The 21948-nt window shown below is 39.9% G+C and overlaps 1 protein-coding gene across 4 annotated transcripts in view; it reads right to left on the bottom strand.

The window, feature by feature from the left end:
- Positions 1-5156: 5156 nt before the first annotated feature.
- Positions 5157-21948, bottom strand: part of filip1l (filamin A interacting protein 1-like) — a 61620-nt gene continuing 44828 nt past the window's right edge. Inside the window, exons 1-3 of one of the 4 annotated variants that reach the window (XM_013139838.4) lie at positions 19393-19605; positions 9420-12243; positions 5157-5804 (exon numbers count right to left, since the gene is read on the bottom strand). In XM_013139838.4, coding sequence (XP_012995292.1) covers positions 5601-5804; positions 9420-12128 — 2913 coding nt within the window. In that variant the 5' untranslated portion in view covers positions 12129-12243; positions 19393-19605 and the 3' untranslated portion in view covers positions 5157-5600. Of the gene's footprint in view, positions 5805-8924; positions 12244-19392; positions 19606-21948 lie in introns of those variants that run through there. The other 3 variants (XM_013139837.4, XM_013139836.4, XM_020042442.3) reach the window with 3 other exon arrangements.

The following is a 21948-nucleotide window of genomic DNA, read 5'->3' as shown; positions in this document are numbered from 1 at the left end:
TACTCATCAGAATACTTAACTTGTTAGCAAAAGTTAACTGACAATAATGTTCAGTTGTGTTGAATTTAGTGTGCTTGCAATATTTTTTACAATGTCTGCATGAAATGATATCGTAAAAATTTCTACTTACGCATTGTTGTAGCTGGTATGGACCCCTGCACCTTTGTGTCCATGGGAGCGGTTATATGGTAACGTAGGTGGTTGACCACGCAATCAAGTTACAGAGACTGTTATGTCTGACGTCTCCTCTGTTTGTCCTCAGTCTCAATGTCCATAATCTGGCTAAAAGGACTCTGAAATCGAGGATAGTATTTTCATTTTGGGTATAGGAAGCTGGGAGTATACAGATACCGGACTGCACTCCTGTAAGGGAGTGATGATTCACACTTAAGCATGCATGGGTTTTAACAAGGAAATTGAATATACATGTGAGCAACATGATTTCATCAGGAAAGAGAACATTAAATACAGTAAACCATTTTAAATGAAAAGGTAAAGGTAAAATGTTAGCAAAGCGCTATACACAATTTTAAGAGAAAACAACAAATTAACTTATAATAATAGAAAACAAGAATATTATAAAGTTAAATAAATATTTGTTTGTTCAAAGAAGTTCAAATATCCCTGCAGAAAATGTAAATAGCTGGTCTGTACGAAGCCAACTCTAAACTGAGAAATTACTGCCAGTTCCACTTTAAACTAGTTAGTTGCTATGGTGAATAATCCAATAATAATTGGTAAGAGAAATGAAAGGAAATCATCAAAGAGTTTACTGGCATCTCTAAATTAAACATCTAGAAGATCAATAAGATGACCTTGCAGATCTAATTAAATATTGCAGGATTTAAATTAAAATCCAACATGCTTTTACACAGTTACCAAAGATTGTATGAAGGTAAGCAAAAAAGTATTTTTATGAAAATAAATCATTGATCATGCTAATCCCTAATCATGCAGGTAATATCATTGCAACGTTACCTAGCAAAAACCATGTGTGGTAACCAGTCACAAAGTGTAATTTCAGTAAAGTACAAACTGTAAAATCAAATGCACACTTTCCATATAAGGTTGTTTTTCCAAAGAAATTCAAACATATCTCTTACTACTTTCACGTGTTTGCCTTTAGATTTTGGGAGAAAATTAACAATTTAGTCCAGATTTTTTTTCACTTCTCTCACTGACGTCTGAAACTTCTAACACTGGCCTGTCAAGTTTGCTTCCCAGGCAATTACAGAAGTGTTGCAATGTTGTCCTTTTGGGTCGAGAACCTCTGTGGAGTTACCTTTTGAAGATAAGTATGTGCCTTTTTAATGTATTCAACTGTGCTGTTTCATGTAGGTTAAGGACCGATCATATGATTCTATCTGGGTCATCTTGGGGGATCAACCAATGATCATAGCATTCTGTTCTTTAAATTGGTTTGCCTTGCTGGCAAGTGGTTTTAAACCAATATACTGACATCTAGTGGCCACAATACATGAATAAAAAGAACTGATTCAGGGTCCCCACACTGCAGATTGTGATAAACGTTATGCAATTAAAGTACTTGGTTGTACTTTAATAAATAATTCCGTGATCTACTGTGTAAGCCTTTACCAATTTAAAAAAAGATAATAAATAGTTAGAACTTCATATTGCCACCAAAATATTTATTTGTTTGTTTCATGTTCCATATTTCAGACAATATTTCTTGGCAAGGTATAAAATAATCTTTATTGATATCTAAATAATAAGTAATTGCATTTCAGGGATTATTACTGACAATTAACAATAATTATACAACCCTGTTTCCAAAAAAGTTGTGACGCTGCGTAAAATGCAAATAAAACAGAATGCAATGATAAATAATAATAATAATGTATCCCTGCATTTAATGCTGTACAATACAGGTTTTGGAGCAACATATGCTGCCATCCAGACAACATATTTTTCAGGGAAGGCCTTGCTTATTTCAGCAAGACAATGCCAAGCCACATTCTTCACGTATTACAGCCACATGGCTCAGTAGTAAAAGAGTCCAGTGGCTAAACTTGCCTGCCTGCAGTCCAGACCTGTCAGTCATTGAAAACATTTGGCACAATATGGAAGACAAATATGATAAAGGAGACCCCAAACTATTGAGCAGCTCAAATATCCTACATCAAGGAAGCATGGGAAAACATATCACTTTCAAAGCTACAGCAATTGGTCTCCTCAGTCCCCAAAAGCTTACAAGGTGTTGTTAAGAAGAGGTGATACAACACAATGGTAAACATGCTCCTGACCCAACTTTTTTGAAAATGTTTTGCTGGTATCAAATTCAAAATGGGCATGTATTTTTCCAAAAACAATAACATTTCTCAGTTTCAGCATTTGATGTGTTGTCTTTGTACTATTTTCAATGAATGGTACCTTTACAGATGTGCCAGTCATGCATGCCACGTGCACTAATGCACCCCCATACCATCACGGATGCTGGCATTTGATTTGTGCGCTGATAACAAACTGAATGGTCATGTCCTCTTTAGCTTGGAGGATGCGGCATCCATGATTCCCGAAAATAATTTCACATTTTGATTCGTCTGACCACAGGACTGTTTTCCACTTCGCCTCAGTCCATTTTAAATGAGCTCAGGCCCAGAGAAGGCGGCGGCGGTTCTGGATCTTCTTTATAAAGATGCTCTTCAAGACCTCAGGTGGCGCTGCATTAAAAACAGACACGATTCTGTAGTGGAAATCCCAGCATGGGCTCAGGAACACTTCCAAAAAAAAATTCTGTGAAAACAGTATGTAGCTGCATCCACAAATCATAAAAAATTAGAATATCATAAAATTAGAATATCATCAAAAAGTTGATTTATTTCAGTAATTCCATTCAAAAGTGAAACTTGTATAATGTATAAAATTTTTCCACACAGACTGATATATTTCAACTGTTTATTTCTTAAAATATCGATGATTATAACCGACAACTTATGAAAATCCCAAATTCACTTTCTCAGAAAATTAGATTATTACTTAAGACCAATACAAAAAAATTATTTTTAGAAATGTTGGCCAACTGAAAAGTATGAACATGAAAAGTATGAGCATGTACAGCACTCAATACTTAGTTGGGGCTCCTTTTGCCTGAATAACTGCAGCAATGCGGCGTGGCATGGAGTCGATCAGTCTGTGGCACTGCTCAGGTGTTATGAGAGCCCAGGTTGCTCTGATAGTGGCCTTCAGCTCTTCTGCATTGTTGGGTCTGGCGTATCGCATCTTCCTCTTCACAATGCTCCATAGACTTTCTATAGGGTTAAGGTCAGGTGAGTTTACTGGCCAATTAAGAACAGGGATACTATGGTCCTTAAACCAGGTACTGGTAGCTTTGGCACTGTGTGCAGGTGCCAAGTCCTGTTGGAAAATGAAATCTGCATCTCCATAAAGTTGGTCAGCAGCAGGAAGCATGAAGTGCTCTAAAACCTCCTGGTAGACGGCTGCGTTGACCTTGGACCTCAGAAACACAGTGGACCAACACCAGCAGATTACATACATTACACCCCACTGACTGTGGAAACTTTACACTGGACTTCAAGCAACGTGGATTCTGTGCCTCTCCTCTTTTCCTCCAGACTCTGGGACCTTGATTTCCAAAGGAAATGCTAAATTTACTTTAATCAGAGAACATAACTCAGCAGCAGTCCAGTCCTCTCCCAGGCGAGACACTTCTGAAGCGGTGTCTTGTTCAAGAGTGGCTTGACACAAGGAATGCAACAGCTGAAACCCATGTCTTGCATACGTCTGTGCGTGGTGGTTCTTGAAGCACTGACTCCAGCTGCAGTCCACTTTTTGTGAATCTCCCCCACATTTTAGAATGAGTTTTGTTTCACAATCCTCTCCAGGGTGTGGTTATCCCTATTGCTTGTACACTTTTTTTCTACCACATCTTTTCCTTCCCTTTGCCTCTCTATTAATGTGCTTGGACACAGCTCTGTGAACCGCCAGCCTCTTTAGCAATGACCTTTTGTGTCTTGCCCTCCTTGTGCAAGGTGTCAATGGTTGTCTTTTGGACAGCTGTCAAGTCAGCAGTCTCCCCCATGATTGTGTAGCCTACAGAACTAGACTGGGAGACCATTTAAAGGCCTTTGCAGGTGTTTTGGGTTAATTAGCTGATTAGAGTGTGGCACCAGGTGTCTTCAATATTGAACCTTTTAACAATATAAACATTTTCTGAGATACTGAATTTGGGGTTTTCATTAGTTGTCAGTTATAATCATCAAAATTAAAAGAAATAAACACTTGAAATATATCAGTCTGTGTGGAATTATACAAGTTTAACTTTTGAATGGAATTACTGAAATAAATAAACTTTTTGATGATATTCAAATTTGTATAATTAGCCCATGCTGGGTTTTCCACTACAGAATCGTGTCTGTTTTTAATGCAGCGCCACCTGAGGTCTTGAAGGGCATCTTTATAAAAAGATCCAGAACCGCCGCCGCCTTCTCTGGGCCTGAGCTAATTTAAAATGGACTGAGGCGAAGTGGAAAACAGTCCTGTGGTCAGACGAATCAAAATGTGAAATTATTTTCGGGAATCATGGATGCCCTATCCTCCAAGCTAAAGAGGACATGACCATTCAGTTTGTTATCAGCGCACAAATCAAATGCCAACATCCGTGATGGTATGGGGGTGAAAATCGTGATGGTATGGGGGTGATTTCATCCATAGAGGATGAAATCCCCAAACTCTATGCAAGAAACGTTATTCTTAAATTGTTGCACAATTTGTCCGTGCAGACATTCACAAGGGGGGAACCCCTCCCCATCTTTCCTTCTGAAAGACTCATCCTCTCTGGGATGATCTTTTTATACCCAATCCTGTCACTGACCTGTTGCCAATTAACCTTATTAGTTTTGAGATGTTTTCCTGTCTTTTTCTGTCTTTGTTGCCACTGTCACAGCTTTTTTGAAATGTGTTGCTGGCATCAAATTCAAAGTGGGCATATATGTTTCAAGGAACAATAAAATATTTCAATTTCAGCATTTAAAAATTTGTCATGTACTATTTCTTTAGAATTTAAGGTTGAAATGATTTTCACATCTTTGCATTCTGTTTTTATTTCCATTTTACACAGCTTCCCAACTTTTTTGGAAACAGAGTTGTATGTTATTACTGACAATACCAAAATATGTTTATATACATTATTGCCACTGCTCAAAACACACATTTGTAGACATTACATAATTAAACAAATAAAGTAGATGAATGTTGATAAGTTACATACATATACTGCATTGCAATAGCAATATAGATAATGTTAATAATTTTGCATTTTACAGTTGCCTATGTCAGTTACTGCAACAGATATACAATGATTTTATCAACAGCTGAAGTTTTTGTAGCAATGGGAATAGATCATTAAATAACAAATTATATTTATAAGCACATTTTGGTAAGCCAAAGTGCTTATAAATAGAAAATAAAAGTATTAAAATCAATCTAAAACAAATGTAACAGAGAACCCAGACAACAATCAAAGCTATAAGCATATCAGTGTTGTGATATAACAAAATGAACAGAACTTTGAAAATGTTGATCATATATATATACACATCCAAATGTGGGATTTTTATATTCTAGTTGGGTGGTTGACCATATTTAGATTGTTGGCTGCTCTCAGTACGCTGCATCTCCTTCGTTGAGGAGAGAGCTGGCTGAGTTGGCCCTTTGTTGCTCTGCCCTGGATTGGCAGCCGTGCTGTTTGTCCCTTTCGGTGCACTGCAAGTTTTAGGTTTGGGGATTCTGGTTGGTCCTGGCCGTCGGAATGCTTCTAGGGGAATCTAAAAATATAGGGAGAGAAAATAGTTAATATAACTCTAAGTTGTTTATTAAGCTGTCCACAAGATGGTGCCAATGTTTGTTTTGGCATTCAGTGGGCTTTTTGAGAAGTCATGGTAAAATCATGAAGACATTCATCATAAGACAATGTACAGGCCCATATAGACATAAGGTATAACACATCATGAATCCGGAGGCTTGAGCTCTGAATGCCGATTGGCTGAAAGTTGTGGTATATCAGACTGTATACAGTACCATGGGTTCGCCAAAACCTTTTTAAAATTACATTGATATCCTTTTTCTAACAGCAATAATACACATAAGAGGTTTAGATGGACAACAGGCCACGCCTGGCTGTATCCATGCATTGTGCATATTAACAATATAAGCCAAATACCAAGTCCACTTGTTCCTAGTTGCTTGAATAACTTGTCCTGATGGCTTTAAGAATAGCATTAGCAGCTTTATCAACAAAAGTGTGGAACTATATAAGTTCTCAGAATTGTCTTACTGATTAAATTATTTGGAGTCTATAAGAATCTGTAAGAATTGTGCACAGAAAATGTTGTGCTGAATCGTGTTTTGGCAACTGCCAAATACAGCAACCGGAAATATCTACCATGGGGTTTGCATCAATGCACTGTTTACAGCATAATCATCTTAAACTGTCATCTAATCCTGCTAGCATCTCAGTCCCGACAAAGGATGATTTCACCTTAGCTGCTCTTCGTGTTTGTCATCACTCTATGCTTAGTAACACCCCCCCCCCCCAGACCCACTTGCTAACTCTCTCAGTTTCTCTCTCCATCTGTGAATCTCCTCTGGCTTTATGTGACTGCATATGAGAATAGAGGTATAATGATGGGAGAGCTTAGATAGAACGACAAGATGTAGGGTGCATTCAAAATGGCACTCTATTCCCTCTGGTTCCTGTTAGAAATAAGTGTACTACATAGGGAATAGGGTGTCATTTGTGAGGCATGGATGTTTACATCAGACCTCTTGTCTACTGTGTGTTGTTATACTGTTGTTTTTAATGTTGCAAGCTATTTCATCATCTCTTTCTCACTCGGGGAGGACTCTTATGAGACATTCCAGTTTAATGTGGAAAGCTATTGAGACTATCAACCCAGTCCAGGTTCTAAATGGTGGTTAAAGACTGTTAAAGACCAACTGTAAGCGACTGTGTATAAGTGTTTTATGGTTTTGAAAATTAATTCTAAAACGTGCATTGAACCATGTCCTTAAATCCATGCAGGTCATAAATTTTAAACGTGTTTTGAGGCTGAGGTTAATGGACCAGAAAATCTGTGTGGGTCATGTCAGGGGGCCATGTTGATTTTACACTGAATGACCCTTAATTATAAGCCTCCTCCCTTTGCAGCTATGCAGCAAGAGTGGTAGAGTAAGCATTTTCTTTGCCATGGACAGACCAGCCTGCAGTTCAAGTAGGTCGGCCTGCGTTTTGTAATACTGGCAAAATGTACGGTTGTCTCCATGGCTACCAAACACAGGATTTGTTTGGTGCTTACATTGTGGTAGAATACACTATTTCACAGCACTCAAGATTCTCTTTCAGTATTAGGCTTTTGTTTAAAGTGGACCTTACCCTGTCTGTTTTTTTCAGTCTCCTAGTTTATTGGGCATTTTCGTTAAGATGTTTAGATTTCATTGTGACTATGAAAACCTTTATTGCCACTCGTAAATGCAAGCATTTTCTAAACTAGCCTTTTGTTTATATTGTAGATGGGTCTTACCTTAGATTGTCTACTGTACTTGTATTGCAGACAGCAAAGTGAATAGAGAATCAAAGGTGAATTGTGATGGTGTAATTGTATTGCCTACATAGTTCTAAAATGAAGTTGATATACCCAGCTAGTTAGATTAGAAATGAATGTTTTGTTAGGCTATAACAACATGTTCCTTTTCTTCCATGTCACTAGCACTCTGATCCCATATGATATGGACTATAATATTATATTTTGATTAGAACATTTGGAACTTCCTACCTCAAACAACAACCTAACAAGATTATAAGAGTGTACAATAAGATTAATAAATATGATTAGTTTGATGATGACATGATATTTATAGATACAAATGAGCTCATCCCTTCAATGAATAGCATATTGTTTAGGCTGGAAATTATTTTGAGTAACTGGGATACTGTGTCCAGACTGTGGCCCTCTCAGCGTGAATATGTAAAGATGCAGTCTGCAACTTTTGGCCACTAGTTGATGAAGTGTCACTGTCGAGACAAAAAGTGTGCCTGAAAAATATGTACTGTATGTGCCCCAGTTAATCAAAACCATTTACTTTCAAATGTGAATTTCAAGGCTATCTGAGGTTAGGTAATTATTCTACTTGTAGATTAGGAGATGTATGAATATATTGTAAATTCAGCCCAAAAAATGTGTTAATTGATATAGACAAAAAGAGCTCTTTATAGCAATACTGACTGAAAAGGTGTTTGTTGCATTTTGTGTATATTTGCCTTTTAGCATGCATGAACACACTGTATCTATTTGCAAAAATAATCATAAAACACTTTATTAAAGTGAAAATCATTCTTTCAAATTGATGCAGCTAGTTACATTAAACAAAAATACGTTAACTTGGAGAAGACCCTGCTAACTTTCCATTGTATTATTAAAGAGGAACTTCAAATTAATTCAAGCAATGCTTCACTCTTGTTAACTGGGTTTCTGTATTTTGGATAGCAGAGGAACTATGACATCAGCCAATGGATCCAACTCAGACAAGCAAACATGTACAAATTCCTTAAACTTATTTTTTTGTATAAGCTTTGGATGTTAACACAAGTTCTTCTGGGAGCCCAGCTATTCCTGCTTGTAAAAAATTTTAAATAAATTAATGTCTCAAACCAGTCTTGATGGTTGAATGGCAATGTACAGTTATCATATGTTAATCTTAGTGAACACTATTTCAGACTGGTTATATTAGAAACTGTGCAGAGAAAATGTGTTCACAATGTAAACTGAAAAGTTATAAAACATGCAGAAATGTTTAAATATATTCCTAATTGTCATCACTCAACATGCAGGGTTTGAAAGTTTTGAATGAATAAATGAAATATGCAAGCATGGGTGACAAACTAAAACAACTTTTGCACACTTTAATGTTTAAAAAATAACTCAGCCTTAACAAAATTGTACTGTAAGTTGTGTAATAGAAAGTATAAACATAATTAAAACAGTACATCAGTGAATAGTCTTAGTACATGGTATATTTACCACTGAGCATTAAGTATACAGTAAATGCACACAAAAGTTAATCTGGTGTAGATTAAACATTTCATACTAATAGTGCTTTCAAAGGGTTATTTTTTGGTTTTGTATATGAATGTCAATTCATGCACGCAATCATATTTCCAAACAGAACCAACCAAACAAACCAAAAATAAAATAAAATGAAAAGTGCTTTGGTAGGCCTCTCTTCATTACACATCAAGTAAAATGGAGGTGGAGTGATTGAGTTCAGAGGACCAGGGACTGAGGTTGGGATAGATGTGTTGGTGGCTAGCATAGCGACATGGGTTTACTAAAGGGGTGAGGTATCTTGGGATGGGAAATCAGTCAGTCATAGGCATTACTTACTGTAATTTGTGAAGGCCTTTGGATTGGGGTGGATGTTGGTTTTATAGTGATGCTACTTGTGATTTTGCTGTTGCCTTTGACAGGGGTACTATTGGATAACACCGGAGTTTTCAGCTCCTGACCAGGTGAGTAGCAGCATGGGCCCAGAGACTGGGGTGTAGTGTTTAAGGTCTGAATAAAGGGGCTCCCTAAATGAATGTGGATTTTATTGTCCTCTGTGGTGATGACGTTCGGGCCAGAGCTGTTGGACCTTTGAACCTGCCAGCTGCTTTGCCTCTCCGGTGTCACCCGGAAGACAGCGTGACCTGCCACAACTTCTACTGGCTCTGTGGAGAGGGACCGATCAGGGGTGCCTGTTGTCACCGACACGATCTGGATTGGTGACATGGCCCTGTCTGGGGTGACCGACCCAGAGGAGTCTGGGGTCATTGTTCTGGAGTATGTGGCCATAGTGAAGGGAGACATGGCTCGATCCGGAGTGCATGGGGAACCATCTGATGAGGGGGACCTTTGACCTCTGTTTTTGATATTTGGGGAGATAGATGCATTCTGAATGATGGTAATTCGTTGTTTTGGTGGACCTCCACTTGTGGGGATAACTGCAGTGCTGGTATATGACTGCGTATTTTCTGCTGTGGGGCTGGTGATTTCTAGCATGGCTGTGTTTTGCCCGTGGTCTGGGGTTACCTTAATATGCAAAGGTTGCCCGGGGCTGTGGGTAAGAAACACGTCACCTTGCTGCACATGGTTTCCATTCTGTCTGGGAACCTGCACTTTCCCATTGACAAGGTGCTGGCTGTCTTTGGGTTTGAGAAAGGGGACTCTAGCTCTTCTCATGTTATTGTTAAGGTTGTGGACATTGTTCATGAGGGATGGGTTGCATTTAGTCATGGGCAGCTCATTGTTGTAGTTTGGATCGTCGTCTGAGTCGTTCTCTTCATACAGTTTTCCGTTGACCACTGCACGCTCCAGAGGGGCGATGCTCTTATAGTTGGGTGGAAGGTGGTCTGCTGGGTCAGTTTGTACCTCCTTGGTGCACACCTGTAAGTCTGAGAAGCGCCTGCCGTTCATGCCTGGGCGGAGACTTTTACTAAAACGACGGTATCTCTCTAGCTCCCGAATGAGGGTATCCATTTCTCTGGCCAGTTCTTTATTTCTAACCTCGTGCAGAGTCAGTTTTCTTTGCAAGGTGGAGTGGTCATTTTTCATGCGACATATGCTTTCTTCAGTGCCCATATATTCATGGATCTTTTCTTTTAGTGCCACTACTTCTCGAGTTAGATGGCTGGATTTAGCTTCTTCCTCCTTTAGACGTTTGTAAAGGATGTGTTCCTGGTTTGACTTTTGCTTCTCTGCTAGTTGGTACTTTGAGAGCTCGTTCCTGGATATTTCCAATTCCTCCATTAAGGCATTTGCTCGCTCTTGTTCTTTTGAGTATCTCTTTTCCATTGACTCATACTCATCCTCAGTCTTCAACAAGTCATCTTCGACAATTTTCATATCTTTAAGTTTTCGCCTCAAGCGCTCGACTTCCTGTGTCAGGTCTTGGACTTTGTTGTCCTCTTGTTGGAAACGGTTGGCAGTGGGTGCCTTGATCTGTTCCTCTTTGGCTTTGTTCCTCAGGAATTCCCTCTCCACAGCTTCAAGGGACTGCAACCTCTTCTTCATCATGGCAACTTTGGACTGCAAGTCATTGCTTTTCTCCTCCTCAGCTTTAAGTTTGGCCTTCAATTCATCCCGGTCCTTGGTGGCACCACACATTTTCTCCTCAAGCTCAGCCTTTGACTTCAGGGCTTTCTTGCTTTCATCAATAAGCTTTTCTGTCACTGTTGTGACTTTGGCCTGTTCAGCTTGTAGTTTCCCAGTGCTGTTATGGACCTTATCCTCCATTGCTTTCAGTTTCTCAGCCATGGTTTTTCTTTCATCCACCAGCATGACTGTCAGCGTCTTTAGTTTGGTGAGGTCTTCCTTTAGTGTGAGCTCAGTCTTCTCTAGCTGACCCTCCACAGCCTCCAGTTCCTTGACCCTCACTTTCAGGATGTCCATCTCACTGGACAAAACCTTTGACACGCTCCTCTCTTTGTCTAGATTGCACTTTAATACATTGCACTCCTGCTTGCTCTTTCCAAAGGCATCCTCTAGTTTCTCAAGCTCCATGATCCGGTGGTTTAGCTTATCCACCTCAGCCTTTAGGCTACGGCTTTGGCTGGCCTCCTTCTCCAGCTTCTTGTTGAGGTCCCTGCACTGGTCCTCCATCCTGATCAGTTCTTCGTCCTTCCCTTCCATCTCCAGAACCCTTTTTCGTAACTCCTCCACCTCCTCCATTAGGCTGGAGTTCCCGCATTCTCCGCGACTGATCTTGTCCCTCAGCTCCTGGAGTTCATCCTCAGCCCTGCGTAAGGTCTTGTTGGTCTCCTCCAGTTCATCCAGCTGTCGGCTGAGGGCGGATAATTTCTGCTTGAGCTGCCGGTTTTGGGCGTCCTCACTTGTCAGTTTGGCAGTCATGGTCTCCTGATCCTGGTGGAAGCGACTGGCTTGGTTGCGTAGCTCTGTCTCCAATCGAAATATTTTCTCCTCCCCCTCTTGCACCTTTGCATTAGCGGAGCTCAGCTCTTCCTGGGCCTGGGTGGCACTGGTGGTCAGTTCCTGAACCTTAACAGTCTGTTGGGTCAGTTGCTCTGTGAGACGCTGCTGCTCGTCCACGACCATCAACGCAAATGACTTCAGTTTGGTCAGCTCTTCCTTTAGGCTGGCGACCTTCTTATTGTTCTCCTCTTCTTTTCTTTCCTGATAGGCCTTTTCCTGGTCAATGAGCAACTTCAGTCTGAAAAACCAACAAGATGTTAAAAAGGTTAGAATAAGAAATTCTGAACTTTTCACTGATACTGAAATTGGACAATTGACACATGAATGGAGAAAAGTGATTTATGACAGGGAGCAACAGAATACAGCCAATATATCAATAATAAAACAAACAACGTTGCTTGGGAAAATGATTTCATTAATTGTTTGCTTGTGAAAATGGCCTGTGAAAAGCATGTATTTCCCACGTGCCATTGGGCCAATTAGAGGGAATTCCGACAGATCATAAACACTCATGAGTGCAACATTTGTGTGACTATCCTGAATGGATTTCTTAAGGAGTTTGACATTTTATGTAATGGAAACTTTAACAGATCATAAATATAACAGTATTGTAACTTTCCCAGGTCGGTAGCCTAAAATACACTTGCAGTGTGCCTTTTTAGGTCCCCTTTCACCAGTTAATTCTCACAAGGGTTGGAAAATGTACACGCTGCAGTAAATGAAGAGATGTGGGTCAGAAATAGTAGTTCATATGTTTATTCCTAAATGATAAGAAAGATTATATGAAACAGGAACAACAGTCACATGATCATGTACCACTTTACAAATAATCATTTAAAAGAGGACAGCTCATTGAAATAGACAGAGCAGTGCATTTTCCACCCCAAAGGACCAGTTTGATTGTTATAGTGATCATTGGGGGTTATTCTATTCTGAGGTGAAATATTTTTTTTTTTTAAAGGTGAGATCACTTTTTTTTTAAACTTTGGAGGATCTTGGCCATTTCAATGGGGGTGACTATGTGAGTGTTATTCCCTTTAAATGCAGTTATTGTACTGTGTGAGAATATTTTGACTAAATTGGGGTTGTACAATTCCAGGGAACTTTCAATACATTTTGTGGTTTTCCAGAAATCTTAATTGAAGCATTATAGATTTCATACTTTTTCCCGTCCTGATTCTGAATTGTTCTAACCAACAATTCAATAACAAACATAGAATTTATTGAACTTTTTTAATATATTGCAGTATAATGAATTGAGTCATGTTCCCTATTTTTGGGATGTAGAGCCTGGACTGTTGTGGAATGCTGAATGTTTACACTGTCGCCTATCTGAAAGGAATACTCCCACCAGTCCCAATCAAACTGTAGACTCCTGCTACTGCTGTCCTCATTTCCCAGTGAGTGAAGTGCCCCTTCATACATGTTAGAACAACCTACTCTGATTAGAGAAAGAACTATTCGGTTCTTTCTTCTCTGCATATCTGTAGGTCTACCTTACGCACAGTGTGGCAGACTACTGCATAGCAAAAACTCCCTTTGGAAAGTGTTCACACACCTTCCTTTCCTCCACAATTTGTTGTATTTTAGACTTAATTCATCATTGATTAAATATCTGTTACACTGTCACATGGTGGCAGGATGTAAGTGCAGTGGGAATGGAGGGCATTTCATAAATGAAACAGAACAGACAGGAACAAAACAGAATACTGGATAAAAGAACTGGAACAGGGACCAAAAAATCATGTTACATTTGGGTACAAACCAAAACAAAGAACGACAAGATATATTAGGGAAGCAGGAACTTAAATAGGGTCTGTGATAAGGGAAAACAGATGCAGGGAAAAATTAAGGAAAACAGGTGTCCGTGATGAAGTGAGGGAGAGGACAGGCTGCCATGCCAGAGTGTGATAATATCCATATTTTTCAAGTATTCAGACACTTCGCCATGACACTCCTTTTAATCATTGTGGAAATCTGTCCTGAAGTTGATTGCAGTGGCAAATGCAATTGACTGGATGATTTAGAAAGGCCCACACCTGTCTATAGAAGGTCCCAGTTCATGTCAAATCAAAAACCAACCAATGAAGTCCTAGGAACTTTCAAGACTCTTTCTGGGGCTTGCCACACACCCAAAACAGTACATGAACCACACTTCACAGTACATGAACCAAGCCATGATGTCCAAGGATCTCTCCTTCCGAGATAGAATTGTTCTGAGGCATTAATGTGGAGACGGTTGTAAAAATACTGCTAAACCATTGAAAGTTTGTGGGAACACAGATGGATTAAAAACACCAGGACTCATTCCAGAGCGGGTCATCTGGCCAAACTAAGTAACTTGGCAACAAGGGACTTGATCAGCGAGGTCACCAAGAAACCAATGGTCAATCTAACAGTTTCAGAGTTTCTCAGCAGAGATGGGGGGAGAACCTGCCAGAAGGACAACCATCTCTATAGTACTCCTTCGATCAGGCCTTTATGGTTCATGGTATGTGAGTAAAAGGCATATGACATGCCTCCTGAAGTATTCCGAGAGCATGAGGAAAAGGGTTCGTTGGTCAGGCCTTCTCTTTGTCATTATGGGGTATTGCGTTGCAAACCGATGTCAGAAAATGAATTCAATCAGTTACAAATGAAGTCAATAACATGTGGAGACAGTGATAGGGCCAGAATGCTTTCCAAAGGCACTGTACGTAAGAGTCCAGGGGAAGCTGGGGTCGTGGTGCTTGGGAGGGTAATGCATCTAACTGGCCAGTGGGTCTCCGCTCCAGCGTCTGAGGGGATGTTATGACTGCTGTATGTGCAGCTGCCAGTCTGTAGCACAGATGTCGCACTGGCATAGAACAATCCTCTAATTAAGGGGTTCCTCTAGTTCCCCCTCCTTCCCTCCTACCACCCACAACCCCCCCCCCCCTCCCCCCACAGTTTTATATTTTAAGGAATTCCCCATGCTTCCAGAGGCAATTACAGCCTGGCTGGATAAACAGAGGTTCTCTCTCAGGGATCACAAATTCCACGCAACCTCCTGTAGGGGAACATGATGTCACCCTGGTAAGGCCGGGGTTAGGGCGGATCCCCGTACCCCTACAGTGCGCCACCTCAGAGAGGGGGAGGTGGAGGTGCAGTGGTTCATGTCAATGAGACATACGATGTTTTCACATTTCCCACACATGTCCCACTGGGCTGGGGCAATCATGATCAAAGGAGATTCGTTCATTTACAGTCGTGGAGGAAGAGCTAGGGGAGTAGTCTGCAAATGTTTCAAGAGTCCCCACTGAGAGCATTTCATGCATTTTCACGGATAATCAGTTCTACAAGATCTGAATTCTTTAAAAAAAAAAAAATGTATGCAGAACAAAATAATTTCAATAATGATAAGCTATTAATATATCTGAGAGGTTAGGGTAGAGGTGTGGCAGCCATATAAAGTCCTGTAAATGTAGCTAGAACGCTCACTTTTCTATCCTTGTTTACACTCTTTATCATAGCTACCACTGTTTCTACAGTGATGTATTCAAACCAGAATAGAATTTGATCTTAGTCAAGGTTCTGGACTTCGGAGTCTGCTAGTGCAAGTAGCCCTGGTTACCCCATTTTTAAACAGAAAGGGTGTTATTCTGCAGATGTAGTATCTCACAAAAGTGAGTACACCCCTCACATTTTTATATATTTGATTATATAATTTCATGTGACAACATAGAAAAAATGACACTTTGTGAAAATGTCCAAATTAGGCCGTAAGTGTCAATATTTTGTGTGGCCACCATCATTTTCCAACACTGCCTTAACCCCTCTTGGGCATGGAGTTCACCACTGGAGTCCTCTTCCACTCGTCCATGACGACATCACGAAGCTGGTGGATGTAAGAGTCCTTGCGCTCCTCCACCTTCCGTTTGAGGATGCCCCACAGGTGCTCCATAGGGTTTAGGTCTGGAGACATGCTTGGCCAGTCCATCACCTTTACCCTCCAGCTTCTTCAGCAAGGCAGAGTTCGTCTTGGAGGTGTGTTTGGGGTCGTTATCATGTTGGAATACTGCCCTGCGGCCCAGTCTCCAAAGGGAGAGGATCATGCTCTGTTTCAGTATGTCACAGTACATGTTGGCATTCATGGTTCCCTCAATGAACTGTAGCTCCCCAGTGCTGGCAGCACTCATACAGCCCCAGACCATGACACTCCCACCACCATGCTTGACTGTAGGCAAGACACACTAGTCTTTGTAATCCTCACCTGGTTGCCGCCACATACGCTTGACACCATCTGAACCAAATAAGTTCTCGTCAGACCACAGGACATGGTTCCAGTAATCCATGTCCTTAGTCTGCTTGTCTTCAGCAAACTGTTTGCAGGCTTTCTTGTGCATCATCTTTAGAAGAGGCTTCCTTCTTGGACAACAGCTATGCAGACCAATTTAATGCAGTGTGCTGCGTATGGTCTGAGCACTGACAGGCTGACTCCCCACCCCTTCAACCTCTGCAGCATTCATATGTCTATTTCGCAAAGACAGCCTCTGGATATGACCCTGAGCATGTGCACTCAACTTCTTTGGTCGACCATGGCGAGGACTGTTCTGAGTGGAACCTGTCCTGTTAAACCGTTGTATGGTCTTGGCTACCGTGCTGCAGCTCAGTTTCAGGGTCTTGGCAATCTTCTTATAGCCTAGGCCATCTTTATGTAGAGCAATAATTCTTTTTTTCAGATCCTCAGAGAGTTCTTTGCCATGAGGTGTCATGTTGAACTTCCAGTGACCAGTATGAGGGAGTGTGAGAGCGATAGCACCAAATTTAACACACATACTCCCCATTCACACCTGAGACCTTGTAACACTAACGAGTCACATGACACCGGGGAGGGAAAATGGCTAATTGGGCACAATTTGGACATTTTCACTTAGGGGTGTACTCACTTTTTTTGCCAGCGGTTTAAACATTAATGGCTGTGTGTTGTGTTATTTTGAGGGGACAGCACATGTACACTGTTATACAAGCTGTACACTCACTACTTTACATTGTAGCAAAGTGTCATTTCTTCAGTGTTGTCACATGAAAAGATATAATCAAATATTAGCAGAAATGTGAGGGGTGTACTCACTTTTGTGAGATACTATACATTATAGAAGCAGAATATTAATTCAGGTACATTTCCTGCATTACATAGCAGGTGTTTAACATAAATGGATTCCTTCATTATTATTTTTTATATTTTTATAATATTTTGACCATGTGCTTTATGGCCTTTTAAGTAAGTACATGTTTATTTATCTAACCAGAAAGGAGAGTTAAGGCCATTCTAGAAATATGCATCATTACCAGTTATTCTTTATGGCTATCTCATGAAAAAAGTATTCGTTTGGGACTTCTATTTATGTGGAAATCTTAAAATGGACAGTTTCTTTCAACTGCTTTAAAGTATTTATATGAAAAAATGAATATTTTTTACATTAACAGCCATTACAGACTCCAATGACTGCTACAAAAAAATTACTGACAAAAATAGGTTATTGTTTATTATTTGCCAAACATGAACCAAGTGTGGACTATATTTCAGGTGATTCAATTATGTTTTAAGACATTCTCACAACCCCACAAGTACACTTATAGATTCTATGGTAGAGGTGGCTAAAGTTAGAATTTCTCCATAAGATCAGCTAAGGCATTGCATTCTATATAATTTCCCTGGAGAGTAATGACATGTACTCCTTGGAATCCAAATCAGTTGACATTAGAGTACAGTATCTTTTTTCAGGAGCAATGTACTGAGAAGTCTGCTGGATAAGTTGGAACTGACAATAGAATAACACAAGTTTGGAGGACAGAAGTTCAATTGAGACTAGGTCAACTGTGACTATGGCTATAAGGGGAGTAATGGAGGTTACGATTTGAGCTCAGGAAAATAATATGCCATCAAACTTGGTTAAACAAGATGTCAGCTGCATAATGTTAAAGTTGTCTGTTAATCATGTCTTCCAAAATATGAAGAATTCTAAATTAGTACATTCTATTGCACAATTAACATTGTGACATCAAGAAAAATGTTGATTACAAGGTATGCGAGAGGCCATATTTATTTTGTCAACACCAATTTTCCAAACGCTGGAGCGTCAGTAAGCCTAAAGATATCCGGTCCAACAAGGAGCTGCTATGGTTTGGAAGATTGTTGTTTTGGCAGTTTTGAGTGTGGGTTCAGAGGGCTAATAACACAAAACTGATGATTACTCTACCTAGCTTATTAATATACAAAGAGACACGCATATCCGGCAGGGTGTCACCATGCCCACCATTACAGCATGGGCACGGAGGGTTCTTCGCACATTGAAATAAGCAGCTGTGGCCAGTGGACTCAGAGCTGGAAACTGTGAGCCTTCTGTCGCTACGGTGGCGATACAGTGGTCTGTATTCTGTGTTAAATATAGAAGGTAATGTCCAAGTCAATGTGCTTTTTATAGAAGGTAATGTCCAAGTCATTGTGCTTTTTATAGAAGGTAATGTTCAAGTCTATGCCCTTGTTATAGAAGGTAATGTCCATTTCTTTAAAATCTCTTATCTGGTCATGTTTAATTGTGAAGACAGTTTTTAGTGAAAATCGATGGAGGCTGTTATTAAATAGGAATCTTCCTTGGGGGAGCTTGCTTTGTAAAAGGCATTGGAAGCTAGCCAGTATATGTCCAGCAGAGGGCAATCAGTAAGCAGGATGAATGCATATAATGATAAGCAAATCTGTTAGTTTAGTTTTAATTAATTTTATATATATATATATAAATAACACTATATATGTTTTCAATAACCACTATAAACCACTATAAACCATAAACCACTATAGATCTGCTTGCAATAATAGAAATTTTCTGGAATTCACAGTTCATTTGTGGCATATATTTAAGATGAACTTGTTGGTTTTTAAAAAGTACAGGTCAGAAAATAAAATTGAGTATGTAGACTGATTAATCTTTTACATAAAATAAAGTTAAAATAACCTTCCATCCATCATCTTTTTAATTTCACTGTGACCTTTTCCCCCGCTTACCAAATAAACCAATACATAAAAACTACAGTATATAATTACTTTATATAAAAATTCTCTCCAATGTTACATTTAAAACAAAATATGCAATAAAAATTATAAGCAAATTATATTTCCTTGAGAAATGTATGTAACTTTAAAATCATTAGTCAATGTACTTGCATCCCTTTAAACTTAAAAACATGACATTTTTAAATTTGTCCAAGTAGTTAAAGAAACCTTTTCTGAACTTTTGAAATCAAGCATGCATTTTAAATGATTAATTATATGACAAAAGACAAAACATCCCTTTAGTCCGAATTTAATTATTTACACTACCCCAACTGAATACTGCAAAGTTTTAATGAATTCATTCTCCATACTGACCACAGAGCAGCTAAAGCGGAGTTAGCATTGCCTCCTACCTGTTCCATGGGTCTATGCAGTGAAAGCCTCAGTGATTTAGGCTCATTCTGTCGTTGTGCTCTCTCTCTCTCTCCCTCTACTCTCAGAGAGTGCTCTGTGATGTGGACATTCCAGCAGTGAAACTAAACAATAAGAGATGTCTCACTACACGCTCGCTGCCTACAGAGCATTACATCATCACCATAGCCTTATATGGAACTTTGTGTTGTACGGCCTCCCTTCCTCTCAAAGGGGTGTGTGCTCCAGTCAGTGTGTGTGTGTTCTTCAGTGTGTGTGTGTGTGTGTGTGTGTCAAAAGGCCTTTGCATGTGTGCATGGGTGTCTATGTGTTCAGATATGTGTGATGTGCTGTATAACAAGTGAAGGCAGAGGTGTTGAGTGACATATCTAACGTGTGAAATATCTGCCCTCTCAGCTTTGTCAATACTCTCGACGCTGCACAAACGGTTGACGAGAGACGAGCACTTTGGATTACCACATTTCCTTCTGGCTTTTGTCAGTAGGAGTCATTCATTCTAATGAGAAAAAAGTCAATGAACTTGTCTGTGTTGTAAGAAAGTCTGTAAGTAGTAATGTGTTCATGTTTAACGAACACAGCCACATTTAATATCATAACAGCGGGTAATGTGATCACTATTCTAAATGTAACAAGTAGTATATTTTTTACGTACTAAAACTGGTTAATGTACTTAGTATGTCACATACATTTAGCAGTGTTTATTTATTATATATGTATATATATATATATATATATATATATATATATATTACATCATTTATATGTTTACTGGGTACATGTTTTATGAATACTGTAAGAACGTCAACCAATCATGTAAAATGTAATATAAATTACTGCATATGTCCAGCTGCATCAGTCACTGATATGGAAGGGCTGTGAGGCCCTACAGTTGATAAATAACAGGGCCCAGTAAACCATTATGGGTGCCAAGCACCCACACATCCAGGACATCTAGAAGAACAGTTGCCTGTTGTAAGCCTGAAGCCTTAGGAACTACCCCACACACTGCAGCCATGCCCTCTTCATCCACCTATCGACAACTTGCTCAACACTTCACCGGATGACTGTATGCAAATACCCCCCCCCCCCACAAAATATTCTTATTCTACCAATGCAGAAATCTAAACATATTAATCTTAAACATAACCCCAAAAAACCTATCTTTGACCCTAAACCCTTTTTGGAAGATGAGAATGGAAAGCTTTTTCCCCAATGGAAACAAGAAAAAAAATGTTTTTCTCGCTCGAACCACAGTTGGTGGACATGTTTGTCTCTGGAGCCTGCACGCACACCCCCACACTTACACATATCCACACATGGGTGACACTTTATTTTGGATTGACATTTAAGAAACCCTAGTGGAATATATTTCACAAAGTAATATGTGCAATAGAACACATATTGACTTAGGCTATGATTCAATCTGATCTCGCCTTTTCAGCTATGTATCATTTAAAGATGTTGGCTCAAGGCTTAACATGTCAACCCTGCTACAATGCAGATCTGAATTGAATCCAGGCCTCAGACACTGCCCAACTGGAACTTGACTTTTAGCTGTCGCTATATCCACCCCTGACAGTCCAGTCACACAACAGAATTACGTACCATGATGAGGAAGCTTTCTTGAAACCTTAAAAGGTGACCTGACTAGAGATATCAGGGCTAGGATCCAATCTTTGCACAGATGGATTGAAAGCGTGAAAGAGGTGGTTTGGTGAACCAAACATCCATGTTGAGTCAGTGTGTGTGTGAACTGAGGACTTTGTGGTAGCTCCCACAGGCTGAAGTAAAAATCATGAATGAATATTCAAAAAAAATTATTACTATTGCACATTTGAGCTGTTTTGTGTTTGTTCCTTGCTCAAGGGCAAACCAGGAGAATATGGCATCTAGGCTTACTGTATTACCCTCCAATTACTGGTTCCCATCCAACAGTTTTCTTCAATGAGACCTAAGATTTCAACCAGCAACTGTCTTGGTATCAGATGTTGAACCCATTCCACAGAAAGGGGACACTTTAAAACAGGTCTAGGTTTAACTCCTCCCTTGTGCTTGATTAGTTAGGAACTGCCCCCAAACTGGCAACCTTACAATTACAGGCCTTCAACCTTTCCAGGTAAAAACCAAGGTGTCTAAACACACAAGCATGGTTTACAGAACCACCTTAGTTCCACCTTACTGCCCATTTCATCTCCACACAGATACCTCAGAGACCACAGCGCCAAGACCACATTGATTCCATGGTCTCAGACGTAGGAGTCAGGCGTTTAATGTAAGTCTCGGTCCTGTTTAACCGTGCTAACTTTCCAGGTGCAGTCCCAAACCACCTTGGTGGCCATGAGTAAGACAAGTAACTGGTACCCGAAGGGCTGACCCTGTTCTTCTCCAAGCCTCTTCAATTCAGTAGGTCGACAGTTTGGATACCATGGCAACCATAAGACATAGTTCCATTAGACGTAAGCTCACACTTTTGTACATGATTCTATGTGCTCCCGTGAG

This window comes from Esox lucius, chromosome 22 (genome assembly GCF_011004845.1).
Source record: "Esox lucius isolate fEsoLuc1 chromosome 22, fEsoLuc1.pri, whole genome shotgun sequence".
Taxonomy (NCBI): domain Eukaryota; kingdom Metazoa; phylum Chordata; class Actinopteri; order Esociformes; family Esocidae; genus Esox; species Esox lucius.
This window is presented reverse-complemented; position numbering and strand designations above follow the sequence as displayed.